The sequence below is a fragment of the Crinia signifera genome, chromosome 3, assembly GCF_055691185.1.
Source record: "Crinia signifera chromosome 3, ASM5569118v1, whole genome shotgun sequence".
NCBI lineage: Eukaryota > Metazoa > Chordata > Amphibia > Anura > Myobatrachidae > Crinia > Crinia signifera.
Window position 1 is genome coordinate 24,421,090 of NC_139219.1, and position 19,550 is coordinate 24,440,639.

A 19,550-nucleotide genomic window follows, 5' to 3' on the forward strand; every position below is an offset into this window, starting at 1 on the left:
GACACGACCACCATGATAGAAATCGTGGTGGCCGTGCTAGGAAACAAGTACCCTGATTTTTAAAGTCACGGTTTACATTTAAAAAAAAAAAAAAAAAACACGCGGGAGACTTGACCACCTTTCCAGAGGGCCGGGATGGGGACCAGATTTGCAGGGGCCTCCCAGCCATTCCGGGAGTGTAGGCAAGTATGCACCAACTGCCATTCCAAACTGGCAGTTGGTGTAGCGCCACTCTTTGATTTTGAACTGCTCTGTAGCCCCCAATGGCATTGGTGCATATCAGTTAGGTGGAGGCGTGCAGAATGGACATAAACAGTAAGTCAGCTATGTCTTCTGGCCGGCCCTGCTGCCGGTCTGACAGAAGACATGCTGCATCCAGCATCGCTCCCCTGCATCTGCAAGCGGTTAAGCACCTGTTGACGCAGGTTCCCGCCACTCATCAGACCAGCTGGGGAAAAAAAACATTAGCTAGAATCCTATTGGTTGCTATGGGCAACATCCTCACGTCTCACTTTTAAAAGCTGGAGTAGATTGACCCCCTAAGGATCGGGCCCTGCAACTCCTCCAGCTTCAGAGACTTCTACTATAAAAGGGGGACTGTGCTAGGCTGTGAGAACCAGAGGTTGTGCACTATCACCATGGGGTTACATAGGTTACACTTCCAGGAGACAATGGGACTTTGTTTTACACACAAATTGTGATGCCAGAGGCCGCCACCAACTCAGTCCTGTGATACATCATCTACATGGGAGACATGAAAGCGCAAAGCTACAGTGATATAAATGTATAACCGTATGTCACAGTACCTCCATTAAAGTACAAAAACTAAGCAGTCCAACCCATGCAAGTAAATAAAAAAAATGTGATGGTTTTAATTGTCCATTTTTCTGTTTTTGAAATTTTTGTTGTGTGTCATTAGTAGCCATGAAGTGGCTAACTAAAATCCAGGCAGCATGGTTGGTGCAGTGGTCAGCATTACAGGTTCACAGTGCTGAAGGCAGGAGTCCAGGCTTGGGCAGGGACTGATAGGAAGGACTGAAATGAAAGCCCTGCAGACTGGATTATACACCGACTCTCCAGAAATGGCCTGGAGTCTTCCAAATCTCAGGTGGTACCCCCAACTGCCTGGAAGAGTATTGAAGTCTCCCGGGGCTGTCCGAGCCCACTTGCTATACAACACAGAGGTTTCCAGCATTACAAAGTGGGCTCTGGGCTAAACGGAGTCATCCAACTTCACTTATAATGATGGTATGCTCAGCATTTTATATATCAGGGGCGGGACCACAATTATGCATATGTGCCCCACACCCCCTACCAGCATCACCACTCCCCCCTGCTGTGCAGACCTGGTTGCCATGGTCTGCAATTATATGTGCACTTAAACAATAATAGCGTTTTGTTATATAGATGCTAAATCTATTATTACCAGTGATGGATCCAGAGGAGGGGCTGCAGCACAGTTCAAATTTCAAATAGGGGAGCCACACCCACGGCTCAGCTGCAGGCAGACTCTGCTCTGGTCCCGGACAGCAGAAGCTGCTGGGACATGTAGTTTTTTTTTTTTTTTATAAGTACCTGGCAGCCAGACACTTAACAAAAACTACATGTCCCAGCAGCCCCTGCTGTCCGTGGCCAGAGCAGACCAGACTAATGGATGCCTGTAGCAGTTCTCACTAGTGAGAGCTGCTGCTCAGGAGTCAGGAGGCGTCACTGTGGTGCATGGCCATGGAGATGGTGCACTGCCTGTGCGGATGAGGGGAGGAGGAGGACCCAGCAAGTCACAAGGATCCAAAGAAATCACTGCAGCAAGGATCTCCCTGTCAGCCCCCACCACAGTGAGTACTGGTATTATATATTAACCTTAACTTAAGTCACAACTTTTCCACACTAGCCGATTTTAAATATCTCAATTTCAACTTTTTCACTCCGCCCTGTCCATGGCTTCCGGATGTAGCCACACCCTATTCAGTACCTGGGCCACGTGGAGGTCTCAACAGCCCTGCACCAATAGACTGAGTACTATTATAAATTGTTAGTGGGTCCTAAAGTTGACTCAATAAAAGGTTAAGACTAAAGGTCTACACAACGGGAAGGTCGACAGTGAAAAGGTTGACACGAGTGTTACTCCCCCCCCCCCCTCAAATGTCGACATGGAAACCATAGTTGCCAACTTTTACACTTTTACACTGCCAGCCAGTCAGCTCACTGAAGTAGGGGGGCGGGGTCATCACCGGAAGGGGAAAGGGCGTTTCGGGGGTGGAGCCATGTGCGGTCTGCTCTATCGGGGCGTGGCTACGGCAAACGTCATTTTAGCACCGCCCCCCGCAGTGCAATGTCGGTATTTCAGTCATTGCCCTGCGGGGGGCGGGGCTAAAGTGACGCGATCGCGTCCGGGAGGGGGACCCGATTTCCGGGACCCTCCCGGCCATTCCGGGAGGGTTGGCAACCCTGATGGAAACATCTATGGCTCGCTGCAATCGTCATGCTTCAGGCACGGTGCCTCAATACGCTCAGCACACTATCATATTCTGCTACCACGTCGTAGTGGATGGTAGGGTATGAAATACCACCTGTTGACACATGTCGCCCCCCTCCCCCCAAAAAAATCTTTAAAAAATTCATATAGCGACCTTTTTGACTGTCGACCTACCCATTGCCGACCTGATGCTTGTGTTCCAACCCTGTCAACCTTAACCATTTTGACCTAGGGCCTGTCGACCTTCAGTGGTAGACCCAATGTAGACCGTCATAGGGTCACAATAGTGACCGTATCCAGGGGCATACCTAGATATTCCTAGGCCCCATTGCAAATGTTTTTAAGGGCCCCGTAGTTAGCAACTGATGGTGATAAATGTGTATAAAACATTAGACAGTAAAGATGGGCCCCTCTCAGCTCTGGGCCCCCTAGCAGCTGCACCCCTTGCACCTATGGTAGTTACACCCTTGACCGTATCCCATATAAGTTGTTAGAAATCCGTTTCTTTGAACAGGAAGTTATCAGCCCTGCGCAGAGAATTCAGCCAGTGTCCAAGACGCAGACTGTGCCAACTGGCATCGCACAGAATGGAAATTCCGTCTGTACTACTGCGTGCGAGTAAAGCAAAGTTTACAGGATCATCACTTCTGTCCGGAACACCGATGTCAAATAAAATGTGAATATGTCAGTAACTACTACTGCATCCGGTCCAACTAGTTCCACCCACCATATACCCTACGGGTGGCCGCATCACAGCCGCGTGACCGTGTCCTGTCGCTGCCCAGGTCCTAAGCTCAGCAGCGGACAGAATCATTTGTGTCACAATTAGAGGTTTGCATAAGCAAAGAGCGGACATATGCTCAGGAAACGCTTGCAGCAGATAACTGGGACAGAGGTCACATGCACAAAGAGCTTCAAGGTTTTAACATCAATACAATACGCACAGTTCATAGAATCCAGCGCAGAGAGCGGAACTCTGATCACACAGGCGACAAATTCTTCCAGGTGTACAGGTTGAAAATCCCTGATCCGAAATGCTCGGGACCACGAGCATTCCGGATAAGGGAATATTCCGGTTTTTGGAATATTTTTTTTTAGCCATACTTACCTGCCCCTGGTGGGTCCCCGATGGTCCCTCGGCGTCCATGGAGTCCTCCGGCGTCCACAGCAGGCTACCAGCACCATCTCTGGCGTCTCCAGCGGTCCCAGGAGTGCTTTGCGCAAGTTCCCAGGCGCGCCGGTGACGTCACCGGCGCGCGCACTCACGCAAAGCACTCCTGGGACCGCTGGAGACGCCGGAGAGGATGCTGAAGGCCTGCTATGGACGCCGGAGGACTTGGTAAGTATTAAAAGAGGGTTAGGGAAAAAATAAAAAATAAATTGGAATTATTCCAAAAAACCACGGTTTTTGGAATAATTCGGATACGGGATGCCCGGATACGGGATACCCGACCTGTATATCAAGACTCTGGCTGCATGTCCTATTGCGGAGAATAGTGCCGAGTTTCCCGATGCAGAACACTGGCCCCAACTACCCCCTCCCAAATGTGCCTTCTCGGCGGCAGGGACACATGCGATCCGTTGTGATGGATCGCATGCGTCCCTGCTTCCCGCCCGCCCCAGAACGGGTGGTCGGACGGCCAGCAGGTCCGACCACCTAGTCGGGTCCGATGCGCACGGGACCGCGCATCGGACCCTACTACATGTCAGGGAGAGGTGATTTGGTCCGATTTAACAGGCCGATTTTCGGCCAATTGCGACCAATCGGCCTGTTAAATCGGACCAAAATCGCCTCGATGTATGGGGGCCTTTAAGGCTCAGTAATCTCACCCTACAGAAGTCAGCCTGGTTGGCGCATGTGTAGAAGCGGAGACGCCCCTTCCCCTCTTACGGAGCTTTGATATCCCACTACACTTTCGAACGGGACCTTTCAGTAGGCCGACTGGCAATATATATGGGGCCTACAGCAAATCGTGTTTCAATGCAGTTGCTATGCAAGTCTATGTAACCCATACCTCCCAACTGTCCCAATTTTCATTGAACAGTACCTTATTTTTGGGTCTGCATAGATTCAACACCATAAAGGTATAAATCTGAATTCGACCTTGTTTGCACTGGACAAAAAAAAAAAAAAAAAAAAAGGAGGAGGAGGAGGAGGGCCCCATGTCAAAACATATTGAGACCTGCTAAGCTCCAGTAAACATCATTGATAGAGGTGTAAATGGAAAGGACAGAGGTGTAGCTTGGTGACATGGTGGCCGGAGCAGGGGTATGTTTCAGCACACATGCACCCCTCCCCCTTTTGTAAATGTTTATTTTTATAGTAATGCCCATTACATATAATGCCACACACCGTAATACCCATTACACATTATGCCACACACCGTAATGCCCATTACATATTATGCCACACACCGTAATGCCCATTTCACATTATGCCACACACCGTAATGCCCATTTCACATTATGCCACACACCGTAATGCCCATTACATATTATGCCACACACCGTAATGCCCATTACATATTATTCCACACACCGTAATGCCCATTACACATTATGCCACACACCGTAATGCCCATTACATATTGTACCACACACGATAATGCCTATTACATATTATGCAACACACCAAAACAGATCCGGACCCCTATACAGTGTCGGACTGGGGAGTGTAGGGCCCACCGGGAATGCAGTGATTGGGGCCCATGTGTAGGGGTGTGGCTAGTCTTCACAGGGGGTGAGGCCAGCTTTCACAGAGGTTTGGCTTACCATCTCTTATATATTTAGCCAGATCTGTCACTCAACCCCTGTGGAGAACGTTCCTGTGTAGAACAGTTTCACTTTCATGTGTCTGACGTTCCACCCCCTTGACATCACCTCCCCCCGCCCAGCCAGGGCTACAGTACACGCCCACCATCCACCATTACTCCACAGCCACCATTCACCATTACTCCTGCACATCCCTACCCTCTGCCAGGACCCCCATGTGAAAAAACCCATGTCGACCTTTTGACTGTCGACATAGACTCTGTCGACCTAATGGCAGTGTCGACCTGAAAACATGTCGACCTAATGAGCCGTCAACCTAATAAGCTGTCGACATAATGACATGTCGACCTAATGGTATGTCGACCTAAAACCATGTCGACCTATTGAGCTGTCGAACTAATGGTGTCGATGTAATGGCTGTCGATGTAAGTGCTGTCTAATATCCGTCCCAGACCCGACCACCCCCTCCCGCGATTCGCTGGACCTCCGCGACCACCCCCTCCCGCGAAACGCGGGACCCCCGCGACCCTCCCGCAAATCGCGGGACCCCAGCGACCCCTCCCTCCCGCAAGCCCCCTCCCGCGATTCGCAGGACCCCTGCATCCTCCCCTTCCGCGATTCGCGGGACCCCCCCTCCCGGCATTAAAAGGGCCCCCCACGACCCCCCCTCCCGCGATTCACGGCACCCCCCCCCCCTACTGTGATTTGCGACCCCCCCTCCCGCAATTCACGCCGCCCCCTCCCGCGATTCACGGAACCCCCCGTAGCGCCCCCCTCCCGCGATTTGCGGGCCCCCTCGGCACTTATCGCGATTTGCGACCGCCCCCTAACTCACACATTCGGGGACCCCCCCTCCCGCGATTCATGCCCCCCTCACGCAATTTACGGCACCCCCCATACCCCCCTTCCTGCGATTCAGAACCCCCCACGACCCCCCCTCCCGCGATTCATGCCCCCTCCCGCGATTCACGGACCCCCGCACCACCCCCCTGCGCCCACCCTCCCTTGATTCACGCCCCCCTCATGCAATTTACGGCAACCCCCCACACCCCCCCTCCTGCAATTCGCAGCCCCCCCACGACCCCCGCCTCCTGCGATTCATGACCCCTCCCGTGATTCACGGACCCCCGCACCACCCCCCCTTGACTCACGGCACCCCACGCGCCCCTCCCGCAATTCACGGACCTCCGCAACCCCCCCTCCCGCAATTCACTAACCCCGACAACCCCCCTCCCGCAATTTGCGGACCCCCCTTCCCACGATTCAAGCCCCCCCGCGCCCCCGCCCACGATTTGCGGACCCCCTCCCGCTAACCGCGGATCCCCACACACCACCCCCCCTCCCGCAATTTGCAGACCCCCCAGACCCCCTTCCGGCAATTCCACCCCCCAGCCGACCACCGCGGCCCCCGCTCCCGCATTTCACGTACCCCCGTGACAATGGGGGATCCTGTACCACCACAAGCAGGTACCGCCCCTAGGTGGGAAATCCGGCCCTGGCTGCCGCACTGCAGGTTTCCCCACTGCCCTCTGCACCAGCGCCACAACTTTTATCAATGTCTTGCCCACATACCACTATTATACAGCCTCCTGCTCTCATGCACGCTCACTCCCTCCCAGTGGGAGGAGACGCTCACCCACTGCCGGGAGCTGCATACTGTCCCCTACCCTCCTCCAGTTCTAGGGATGCCCATCGACCATCAATGATTTTCAAATAATCTATGGTTTATGGCCGATGTTGAATACTTTTGCCATCAATGTGGGAGGACACTGCCCTGCCTCCTGTTCTCCTGCCCCGTAACTTCCGCCAGTGGAGACCCGCTCACCCTGTGTTGCCCACATTCCCCTATCATGCTTTACCGCCCAGCCTCCTGCTCTCATGCACCCTAACTCCCACCCAGTCGGAGGAGACACTGACTCCTGTATTTCTGTGCTGCCACGCTGGACCCTCACCCACTGGCAGAAGCTGCACAGTGTCCACCACCCTCTTTAGTCCCCCGTATGCCCACACACCCCTATCACTACCCAGCTTCCTGCTCTCCTGAACCGTAACTTCCACCACTGGGTAATCACTGACGCTGTGTTGCCCACATACCCCTATCATGCCTCATATCCCAGCCTCCTGCTCTCATGCACCCTAACTCCCACCCAGTAGGAGGAGACACTGACTCAGGGCCACCGTCCGGTACTCCTGTGCTGCCACGCTGGACCCTCACCCACTGCCAGAAGCTGCAATACAGGGCATCTTTCATACAGTTCTAACCATATTTCTCACAATACAAATGTTCACAAATTAAGGGGCGTAGCCCCTTACGCCGGTGTGAAGAGCGCCCGTAGGGCGCGATGAATCACCTAGTTAGAGAGTAAGTATGGTAAATTATAGTAAATATTGCTAGTGCATGCACAATAATGTACCAGAATATTATAAGGTAACATATAATGTTACTTCAGAATGTGTAATTCAGGTGCATAATCTGATCCCTAAAGGAAGAGGTAGGCCCCAGACAGTGGGGCCCACCGGGATTTCCCCTATTCCCCTGTGGGCCAGTCCAACACTGACAGTATAACTGATATCAAACCCCACCCCGGGTGTGGTATGACACACCCAACAGTCATTTCTCAAATGTCGGAATCCCGACTGCACAGCGGGGGGAGCGCAATGAAGCTCCTTGTGGGCTCGCTGCGCTTGCCACGCTGCGGGCATGGTGGTGAGCTGTGCTCGCCACCTATTTTATTCTCCCTCTATGGGGGTCGTGGACCCCCACGAGGGAGCAGTCGGAGTACTGACTGTTGGAATCCCGACTATCGGGGAGCCGTCCGGCACCCACCCCACGGATGTCACCCCTGCAAAACTTGTCAAAAGAAATGCACAGGAAAACCTGAATTAAAATAATTTTTTTTGCCAAAAATAGATTTAAAAATGGGGTACAGTAACCGGTCTAGTGACATCAGCCCTTCTGGCCCTGCACCCTGTAAGATGAATGGATGTAATGATGGTGGTGATTGGTCGGTCCTATGCTGTACAGCTGTATGTGGTTTGCACAGTATATGTAGCATGAACGAGACCATGCAGGACTTACTGTACATAGAATGATACATATTCTCTCCATCCCCTGAGAGAGGGCCTTATTCACATGAGCGTGCGCTGTTGGAGAACAAACTGTTTGGAGCAGTTTCTTGGACCTGTGCCAAAGCTGCCTTGCATATGCACAGAGGATATAGATTATAGAGGCCTATGTACCAGCCAATCAGCTCCTAACCATCTTTTTTCAAACACAGCATGTAATATGGCAGGTAGGAGCCAATTAGCTGGTACTATGGGCCTTATTCTAGTTCACTCTGACAAATTACTTCTTAGATGGACAAAACCATGTGCACTGCAGGTGGGGCAGATGTAACATGTGCAGAGAGAATTAAATTTGGGTGGGGTTTTACTTCAAAGTGAGATCTATATTGCAGTGTAAAAAAGCAGTCAGTATTTACCCTGCACAGAAACAAAATAACTCACCCAAATCTAATTCTCTCTGCACATTTTACATCTTCCCCCCTGCAGTGCACATGGTTTTGTCCATCTAAGAAGGATTTTGTCAGAAAGAGTGAACTAGAATAAGGCCCTATTTTACTATATCTCCATCAACTTTATCTCTCTCCAAGTCTTAGTACATAGAACTATTATTCACAAAGTGAGTGACAGGTAACCAGCACTTGGGGGGGGGGGGGGGGGAAGTAACAGGGAGAGAGAGGGGTGAACTGAAAAACGTGAGGTGCGTCAAGAACGCTTTTTGGGCGTTGAATCGTCAGCCACCGCAAATTCGCTCACACCCATAGAGGCTCCGGCATCTTAAGGCAGCCGCTCTGTCGGAGACAGTATAGGGTTGCTCAGTGGTCCAATGAGCCCAATTATATGCGTATGAGGCGGATACTAAATGAAAAAAAAAAAAAAAATGGCGGCCAAGTCATTAGCATATTCTACAAGTCCACTGCGAACACAACCACAGCATAGCATGCAATGCCGAATCCTCCCCAGAGCCTGGAATGATCCCTTCTTAAAGAGAGACCCCTAACTCAGATCCTTATTGTGAGCCAAGCGCCCCCTGGTGTTAGAAACATCACATTTAATAATACATAGCACGCTCACTTTCTTTTTGCACAAATGAAGACAGCAGATACAGTAAGTTCTCCAAACTGTAGCAAATAAGAAACAATTTAACAAAAAAAAACATTGTTACATTACATTAGCAGAAATAAATAGCAGCAACAATGATTCAACTTTACGTAGACAGGGTTTAACAAATGTGTGCGTGTACATGTGGTAGGGAATATAGATTGTAGGCTCCACTGGGGCACAGACTGATGTGTCTCTTCCAATATTCTCTGTACAGCGCTGCGGAATATGTGTGCGCTATATAAATAACTGGTAATAAATAATTAATAGTGTACTTTGTTATAAGGAAACATAACATTTTACACAGCACTGCCAGTTTCTGTACACGCAGCACACTGTCCTGTACTGTCCCATGGCTGGTGGGGCACATTGCATTGTAGGCAGAAGAAGAAGTACAGCGAGTGGCAGCCTGTTAGCTGGTAGGGACCTTGGGGCCTACTGTACAGAGACAGAGAACACGTAGAGAGGCCTCTTACAGTATGCCACCCTACGCAGATCTCCAAGCCCTGAGGTATTATATCCCAGAATTAATAATGCAATGCTCTCAGCAACTGATCAGAACTACAGCTGATTATAGACAGATGATAGTACACCAGGGGCTCAGCCCACCACACACACACACACACACACACACACACACACACACACACACACAGTATACCGCACCACTAGAACCTGTTTTAAAAACAAAATACATTTTAAAAAATGTACATTTATTTTTCTTTTACCTTTAGTTGATAGGGCTGAATCTCGCTCAAACTCTGGTTCCTCAGCTTCTTAGTTAAAACCTTCAGCATTGTACAAATCCGGGCGACCAGGGACAGGTTAAAGAGTCATTTACACGACACACATACACTCACACACTCACACAAGCAAACTCCCTTTATTTGTTTATTTACTTTCAAAATAAATGTCAAAAACAAACAAAAAAAAGTTTTTGAAAAATAAAAAAAGCCACAAAGTTTCTGAGCTGGGCAAAGGCTTTGGGTACAGAGGGCAGGAGACCCGGCTTCAGATCATGGTAGTAGGTGCCTCTCCTGCCCTGAGTATAGTGCAAGGCTCCCCATAGCTCCTTCCCCTCACCCATACACACTCCTATCACACACACACTCTCTCACACACACACACAGTCTGCAGCTCTGCCTTCTAGCAATGGGAAACTTGTAACAAACACAGGCCTCAGCTCGGCCTTCCGATTGGCTAGGGAAGGGAAACTGTGTCAGTTTCAGGAGGCCTGGCCTTTATTTAAAGGGAAAGTGAGAGCAGGCAGCTGAGAATGGAAGCATGGTTCTCTCCCCCTCCTTCTTCCTGCTAAGCCCAGGGGATAAGGGGACTGGAGCTGCTGAGTGTCAGTGGGGAAGTACACAGTTTATCCTACGCTGCACTCAGCGCCGGGTGCTCTCGGCCTTGGCGACGGCTTGCTGTCATTTTCTGCCACCATGATTCGCATGCTTAAAGGACAATAAAAATAAAAAATAAAAATTCTTGCCCTCTGTATATGGGATCCGTGACACAGGGATCAAAAGTGAAACATTTTAGACGTTTGTATTTATTACTTTATTAACAGTGCAGAACTTCCGTCGCGCTTTACAGTTGGAAACAGGGATAAAGCAAAACTGGGTAATAAGAGGCAGTCGTGGAGGTAGGAGGGCCCTGCTCGCAAGCTTACAGTCATTTTACAACAGTGATTAACCATTTCATTGCCAACACCTCTGTGAAAGATGTTCAAAATATCCATTAAAAACACCAGCGTTGCTCACAGTTGTTATATAAATTCAAATAAAAAATGTGTAAAAAAAAAAAAATTACATTTCCTATATAAGGTAACATTACAGTTCATTATGATGAATACAGATGTTTGCTTGGCAATTTTTACACCTATTTTGACAAATTCACTTGGCGCTCAAAGGGGTAATGTTTATAGGGTCAGATTCAGCTTTGTTAGGGAAGCAAAAAAAAAAATCATCAGGCAAATGGGCAAGACCGATGGACGCTCATAAACGATCATATGATTTATCCCCCGCATCCAAGGCTGCAAATGGATGCAGGGGATTGCCGTGCGGGGGATCGCAGCGGGGGGGGCTTCCATTGTGTCAGATGTGAAATGTAACAGATGCATAAATAGAAGCAGATTCTATTACCAGAAACAATGCAGACCGACAGCAGGGAATCATCCCTGGATCTTCTGATCTGCCCAGTTGCCCCCAGGCCTAGTTCACACCTATCCACTTATTTTATGCTTCTGATCCCATGCAGCGCCGCATAGAGCCAGGAAATGTAGAGGCGTGGCCTATTCACAATGTGACCACGCCCAATAACATATTTTTTTAAAAAAATAGCATTTGGTTCATTATAAAGTGGGGTGCACCATTGTCCCTCATCCAGGCCAAATCGGGGGCAGGCGAGGCGATCAGAAAATCTACCTAGAGTCATACATTTGTTTGTACCAGCCTCTTAGAATATAATAATAATTTTATTTATATAGTGCTCTTTCTCTAGTACAGAAAATCTTTTCATAAACTAAACTTAAAGCAGTGGCGGCACCCTGGGAGGCAATGGAGTCATTTGCCACCGGGCTCCTGGCCTAAAGGGGCACTGACTTAGCAGCCCCTGCTGCAGTGAGCTGTAGTTTACTTTCATTTTCCTCACTACTGTGCGGTGCAGCCCAGGCCCAGGGGAGCAAAATGAAGACAGAGGGAATCGGGAGCAAAGTGGGCAGGGCCATTGCTAGGGTGTTCGGCGCCCTCCCATACTTTACAAAGTGATCTCACAAGGAAGTGGCATGGCCACACAATAGTTCTCCCATTTCAAATGACACCACACAGTAGCACAATCATATTCACATTACACAGCACCAGTGCTGTAATTAGACATGTTGGTGTCCTGTGCCAGAAAGGGAATTAGTGACTGGCCGAAGGCGCACAGCAAAAATATAGGAGCGTGGCTTCATGGGGAAGGGGCGTGGCCATATAAAAGTACCAAGAACACAGTAATGCCCATTACACATTATGCCACACATCAAAATGCCCCGTACACAATATGCCGTACACCATAATGCCCATATGACATTATGACACACATAATGCTACACGTAATGCCCCGAGTACTCCTGCATATGCCCACAGTGTTATGGCTGCTTATTGGCCACAGTAGCAGCGCTGCTTATATATATATATAGATAATGCCCAGAGTTACGACAGTAGTAGCGCTGCTTAGACATAATACCCACACCAGTTGCCGAAAGTAGTAGTGTTGCCTATACATATGCCCACACCAGTTGCTGGCAGTGGTAGCGCTGCCTATACGTATGCCTACACCAGTTGCCGACAGTGGTAGCGCTGCCCATACCAGGATTGCCTACCTGACCCTCTCCTTCCTTCAGGGAGAAAATGCTCTGTTCCTGAACTTCCCTAGTAATGTGGGGAGCTGGGTAATTGATAAGAAAGGTATTTCACCACAGGTGATGGCAATCCTACATTACGAGGGAAGTCCAGGAACAGAGCATTTTCTCCCTCATGGAGAGAGTCAGGTAGGCAACCCTGGCATATATGTATGCCCACATCAGTTGCCGACAGTGGTAGCGCTGCCTATACATATGCCCACACCAGTTGCAGACAGGAGTAGCACTGCCTATACATATGACCACGCCAGTTGCCGACAGGAGTAGCGCTGCCTATACGTAAGCCCACACCAATTGCCGACAGGAGTAGCACTGCCTATACATATGACCACGCCAGTTGCCGACAGGAGTAGCGCTGCCTATACATATGACAATGCCAGTTGCCGACAGGAGTAGCGCTGCCTATACATATGACAATGCCAGTTGCCAACAGGAGTAGCGCTGCCTACACATATGCCCACACCAGTTGCCCACAGTAGTAGTGTTGCCTATACATATGTCCACACCAGTTGCCAACACTAGTAGTGCTGCCTATATATATGCCCACACCAGTTGCTCACAGTAGTAGCGTTGCCTATGCATATGTCCACACCAGTTGCCGACAGGAGTAGCGTAGCCTATATGTATGCCCACGCCAGTTGCTGACAGGATTAGCGCTGCCTATACATATGCCCATGCCAGTTGCCGACAGGAGTAGCGCTGCCTATACATATGCCCACATCAGTTGCCCACAGTAGTAGCGTTGCCTATACAAATGCCCACACCAGTTGCTGACAGTAGTAGCACTGCCTATACATATGCCCACACCAGTTGTCCACAGTAGTAGCGTTGCCTATACATATGTCCACACCAGTTGCCGACACTAGCAGTGCTCCCCTCCCACAGCCTAACCCTAACCTCCCCTATTTCAGCCTAATCCTAACCTCCCCTAATGCAGCCTAACTCTAACCTCCCCTAATACAGCCTAACCCTAACCTGCCCTCCAGAAGCCTAATCCTAACCTCCCCTAACGCAGCTTAACCATAACCTCCCCTAATGCAGCCTAACCCTAACCTGCCCTCCAGAAGCCTAATCCTAACCTCCCCTAATGCAGCCTAACCCTAACCTCCCCTAATGCAGCCTAACCCTAACCTGCCCTCCAGCAGTCTAACCCTAACCTCCCCTAATGCAGCCTAACCCTTACCTCCCCTAATGCAGCCTAACCCTAACCTGCCCTCCAGAAGCCTAATCCTAACCTCCCCTAACGCAGCTTAACCATAACCTCACCTAACGCAGCCTAACCCTAACCTGCCCTCCAGCAGCCTAAAGGTGCCCATATGCTGTTTTAGGCCGATTGCGACCAATCGGGCCGTGAAATTGGTATGAATCGGCTCGGTTTGATGTCCCCTAAAGTCCGATGCATGGTCCCGTGCACATCGGACCTGAGCTGGTGGTCAGACCTGCTGCCCATCCGACCATCCATCCTGTGACCTCTGAAGCGGGGGGCGGGCTGCGGGGTCCGGCCAGCTGGTTGGATGGCGGGGGCGGGCAACAGCGGCTGGGAAGCGGTGTTTGGAAAGCGGCGTGGGGAGGGTAGCGGGGTTCTAACCCTAACCTCCCCTCATGCAACCTAAACAAATGTGCATGTCTATAGGTGTGCGATTTTAACCCACTCCTCCCGTAGCCTAACCCTAACGTAGCCTAACCCTAACCTCCCCTCCCACAGCCTAACCTCCCCTAACCTGCCCTCCAGCAGCCTAACCCTAACCTCCCCTCCCACAGCCTAACCTCCCCTAACCTGCCCTCCAGCAGCCTAACCCTAACCTCCTCTCCTGCAGCCTTACCCTAACCACCCCTAATGCTGCCTAACCCTAACCTTCTCTCCTGCAGCCTAATCTACCCCTCCCACAGGCTCACCCTAACCTTACCCCCCCCCCCCCCACAGCCTAATCCTAACCTTACCCCGTCACACTCCCACCACCTTACTAATGCACCCACCCACGGCACCCCCGCACCGGGACCTCCTCAACCAGCAGTACCCCCAACCCAGCCAAACCAATACCGTACCCACCCATCACCCATTCACAGTAGACACGCACGTATACCTACCCTACCACACCACCACCATTACCACACCCCAATCAACCTCCCCCACCCATGGCACCCTTGAACCCAACCCTCACTCACGTCACCACCGCACCCGCTACTCCACCAACCAAAGCAGCACCACATTCACTTGTGGTAACACCACACCTGCCGCACCCGCACTACTTCCCCACCCGCCCCTCCCGCACAAACCATATTTCACGCAATAAAGGCATTCACAGGTTAAGGGGGTACAGTATACCAGACTCACCCCTCCCGCACAAACCATATTTCACACAATAAAGATGTTCACAGGTTAAGGGGATGGAGCCCCTTACGACAGTGTGAAGAGCGCCCATAGGGTGCGATGAATCACCTAGGCCCTTATTCTGATCGGTGCGGCCGGATCCGAATATGCGTCAGGACCGTGCGTGCGAAACCCCGCCTTCCATACGGATCGCCAACTCCGTCCGTACGCGGTAAGAAGCTGGCCGAACGGACCGCACGTGTATTTTTCACGGAATACGCCTCCTCCATCTCAGGGAACCTCCCCCATCATTCGATGGTCGCCCCTCTCCACCCCCTGTTCGGAGTGTTTACATTTCATGCGGGATTTGGCCGTACGCCCCGCTCGCACATGCGCAGAGACGCCTCTGCACATGCGCAGACACAAAACATCGTCGGACCGACCGCACGCGGACATTACCGCACCAACCAGAATAAGGGCCCTAGTCTCTTATATATTTGGCTACATCTGTCACTCAAAGTGTGTGAGTGTGTCTGTAATGCTGGGTGGAGCCTCTGACTCACATGACTTACTCACATGACAGAGAACCAGCCCAGTGAGCCCACAGTGCCAGACACCCTCTGCCTCCCCATGTTACCCAGCTACTCCACAGCCACCAGGTGAGCGCCCCCCCATCTCCCATGCTTCGCGGCACACCACCCCCGCGACCCCCCTCCCGCGATTCGCGTAAAACACACAACCCCCCCGCGATTCAGGGCACACACACCCCCCCCCCCCCCCCCGCGATTCGCGCCCCCCCATGACTCCCGCGATTTGCGGCAAACCCCCCCCCCCCGTGACCCCACCCTCCCGCGATTCACGGCCCCCCCCCCCCATATTCATATTCTGTATGACAGCAACATCCTACCATCCTGCTACAAGAATATATAACCAACTAGGTGATTCATTGCCGTAACTTCCACCACTGGGGAGTCGCTGACGCTGTGTTGCCCACATACCCCTATCATGCCTCATAGCCCAGCATCCTGCTCTCATGCACCCTAACTCCCACCCAGTAGGAGTACATACAATTCTAACCATATTTCTCATATAGAAACGTTCACAAATTAAGGGGGCGCAGCCCCTCACGACGGTGTGAAGAGCACCCGTAGCGTGCGATGAATCACCTAGTATGTAATATTGTGCTGGTTGCAGGTCCCCAGGAATCAGCAGAGCTGCGTTTCTTACAGACTGCATATCACATGCAGCAGCTAAGTCTAAACAGGGGGTTGCTCAGTGGTGTAACTATGCCTCCGCAGCCCCCACCGTGGCGGGGAGGCGCAGAGTAACTATCGGCGCCGGGGGGGCTGCGGTGCTATAGTTACCCGCTGCGCTGCTGTCCGGCCGCATCTGCGGTCACTGTCCCGTCACTCGCTCCCGGCGCCGGCTCCTGCTGATAATGAAGACTGACACTTAGAAAATGGCTGCCCCCGTATTGCAGACAGTTTTGGCAGCCATTTTCTAAGTGTCACTTTTCATTATCAGCAGGAGCCGGCGCCGGGAGACTTGACGGGACAGTGACCGCAGATGCGGCTCTGTCAGGTATGGGCATGGGGAGGGGCGCCGAGGGGAGGGAGAGAGAGAGGGGGGCGCCGAAAAAGTTTGGCGGGGGGGGCGCAAAATATATAGTTACGCCACTGGGGTTGCTATACACCACCAGGGTCCCGTCGGGGGGGGGGGGGGGGGGATTCTCTATCTTTCTGTGATTCCCCTCTCTCTCTCTCTCTGCACTCTCTCTTTTTGCACTCACTTTCTCTGTGTGTGCTCCCTCGCTCTGCACTCTCTTTTGCGTTCTCTCTCCCTCTGCACTCTCTCTCTGCGCTCCAGCTCACTCTGCGCTCCCTCTCTCTCTGCGCTCCCCCTCTCTCTCTCTCTGCGCTCCCCCTCTCTCTCTCTCTGCGCTCCCCCTCTCTCTCTGCGCTCCCCCTCTCTCTCTGCGCTTCCTCTCTCTCTGCGTTCCCCCTCTCTGTCTCTGCGCTCCCCCTCTCTGTCTCTGCGCTCCCCCTCTCTGTCTCTGCGCTCCCTCTCTCTCTCTGCTCCCCCTCTCTCTCTGCGCTCCCCCTCTCTCTCTCTGCGCTCCCCCTCTCTCTCTGCTCCCCCTCTCTCTCTGCGCTCCCCCCTCTCTCTCTGCGCTCCCCCCTCTCTCTCTGCACTCCCCCCTCTCTCTCTGCACTCCCTCTCTCTCTCTCTGCACTCCCTCTCTCTCTCTGCACTCCCTCTCTCTCTCTGCACTCCCTCTCTCTCTCTGCACTCCCTCTCTCTCTGCGCTCCCCCCTCTCTCTCTGCGCTCCCCCTCTCTCTCTGCTCTCCCTCTCTCTGCACTTCCTCTCTCTCTGCGCTCCCCCTCTGTCTCTGCGCTCCCTCTCTCTCTCTGCGCTCCCCCCCTCTCTCTCTGCGCTCCCCCTCTCTCTCTCTGCGCTCCCCCTCTCTCTGCTCCCCCTCTCTCTCTCTGCGCTCCCCCTCTCTCTCTGCTCCCCCTCTCTCTCTGCGCTCCCCCCTCTCTCTCTGCGCTCCCCCTCTCTCTCTGCTCCCTCTCTCTCTCTCTGCGCTCCCTCTCTCTCTCTGCGCTCCCTCTCTCTCTCTGCGCTCCCTCTCTCTCTCTGCGCTCCCTCTCTCTCTGCGCTCCCTCTCTCTCTCTGCGCTCCCCCCTCTCTCTCTGCGCTCCCCCCTCTCTCTCTGCGCTCCCTCTCTCTCTCTGCGCTCCCTCTCTCTCTCTGCGCTCCCTCTCTCTCTCTGCACTCCCTCTCTCTCTGCGCTCCCTCTCTCTCTGCGCTCCCCCTCTCTCTCTGCGCTCCCCCTCTCTCTCTGCGCTCCCTCTCTCTGCGCTCCCTCTCTCTCTCTGCACTCCCTCTCTCTCTCTGCACTCCCTCTCTCTCTCTGCACTCCCTCTCTCTCTGCGCTCCCCCCTCTCTCTCTGCGCTCCCCCTCTCTCTCTGCGCTCCCTCTCTCTGCACTTCCTCTCTCTCTGCGCTCCCCCTCTGTCTCTGCGCTCCCTCTCTCTCTCTGCGCTCCCCCCCTCTCTCTCTGCGCTCCCCCTCTCTCTCTCTGCGCTCCCCCTCTCTCTGCTCCCCCTCTCTCTCTCTGCGCTCCCCCTCTCTCTCTGCTCCCCCTCTCTCTCTGCTCCCCCTCTCTCTCTCTGCGCTCCCCCTCTCTCTCTGCACTCCCTCTCTCTGCCCTCCCTCTCTCTCTCTCTCTGCGCTCCCCCCTCTCTCTGCGCTCCCCCCTCTCTCTCTGCGCTCCCCCTCTCTCTCTGCGCTCCCTCTCTCTGCGCTCCCTCTCTCTCTCTGCGCTCCCCCCCTCTCTCTGCGCTCCCTCTCTCTCTGCGCTCCCTCTCTCTCTCTGCGCTCCCCCTCTCTCTCTGCGCTCCCCCTCTCTCTCTCTGCGCTCCCCCTCTCTCTCTCTGCGCTCCCCCTCTCTCTCTGTGCTCCCTCCCTCTCTCTCTCTGCTCCCCCTCTCTCTCTCTCTGCGCTCCCCCTCTCTCTGCGCTCCCCCTCTCTCTCTGTGCTCCCTCTCTCTCTCTCTGCGCTCCCTCTCTCTCTGCGCTCCCTCTCTCTCTCTGCCAGATCTGCCAGATAATTGTATACTGTTTGCCCAACATTACTGCCTCTCTGCACCTTACATCTGCCCCCTCGCAGCGCAGCATGGTTTTGCCAAGGAGTAAAATAACTTGCTTCTTTGGATATCCGGATGGCTGACAAAGTTTAGGTCAACAACATATAGTCAACATACATAGGGTCCACATAGCCAATAGGTCAACATGGCCACGGTCAACACTTGAAGAGGTCAATATGATTTTTTTTTTTGGGGGGGGGGTCATTTAAAAAAAAACCTTTTTCATATTTTACCAAACGTGTGGACTCTGATTAAGGATCCACGTGCTTGGGTGTCGACATTGACACCAAAACAGTGAAAAACTCATGTCAACCTTCTCACGTGTCAACCTTTTCCACGTCAACATTTTGCCAGTGCCGACCTTTTTCCCAGCGTCGACCTTGCCCGTGTTGTCCTATTGCGGTCGATCTAGACATTGTTGATCCGTACTATACCTTTTTTATTTTGCACCTTAACTCTGGTGGCGGCCAAATGTATCAAGCTTCAACAAAGTGATTAAGAGTGATAAATGTCCAACCGTCAGCTCCTAACTGTAATTTTTCAAACTCAGCCTGCAACATGGCAGCTAGGAGCTGATTGGCCAGTTATTTATCACTCTCCACTTGATCACTTTTTGACGCTTGATACATCTGTCCCGGGTCCGACAGTCGGGATCCCGACACTCATTAGCCAACGTCGGGATCCCGACTACCCAGACCCAGACAGCATGGTGAGCGCAACTAAGCCCCGAAGAATCGCCCCGCAGTGTCACCGTACGTTTTTTGCTAGAAACCCTT

At 52.3% G+C, this 19,550-nt stretch overlaps 1 protein-coding gene and 1 long non-coding RNA gene across 2 annotated transcripts in view; one reads left to right on the forward strand and one right to left on the reverse strand.

Moving 5' to 3' along the window:
* Positions 1 to 10,594, reverse strand: part of LOC146063248 (uncharacterized) — a 90,286-nt gene extending 79,692 nt beyond the window's left edge. Inside the window, exon 1 of the mRNA XM_083175463.1 lies at positions 10,141 to 10,594. Coding sequence (XP_083031589.1) covers positions 10,141 to 10,209 — 69 coding nt within the window. The 5' untranslated portion in view covers positions 10,210 to 10,594. The remainder of the gene's footprint in view (positions 1 to 10,140) is intronic.
* On the forward strand, positions 1,717 to 3,171 carry LOC146062455 (uncharacterized). Its single transcript, XR_014471327.1, has 2 exons — positions 1,717 to 1,835; positions 2,991 to 3,171. It is a non-coding gene; the product is annotated as an uncharacterized LOC146062455 (long non-coding RNA).
* Positions 10,595 to 19,550: the final 8,956 nt, after the last annotated feature.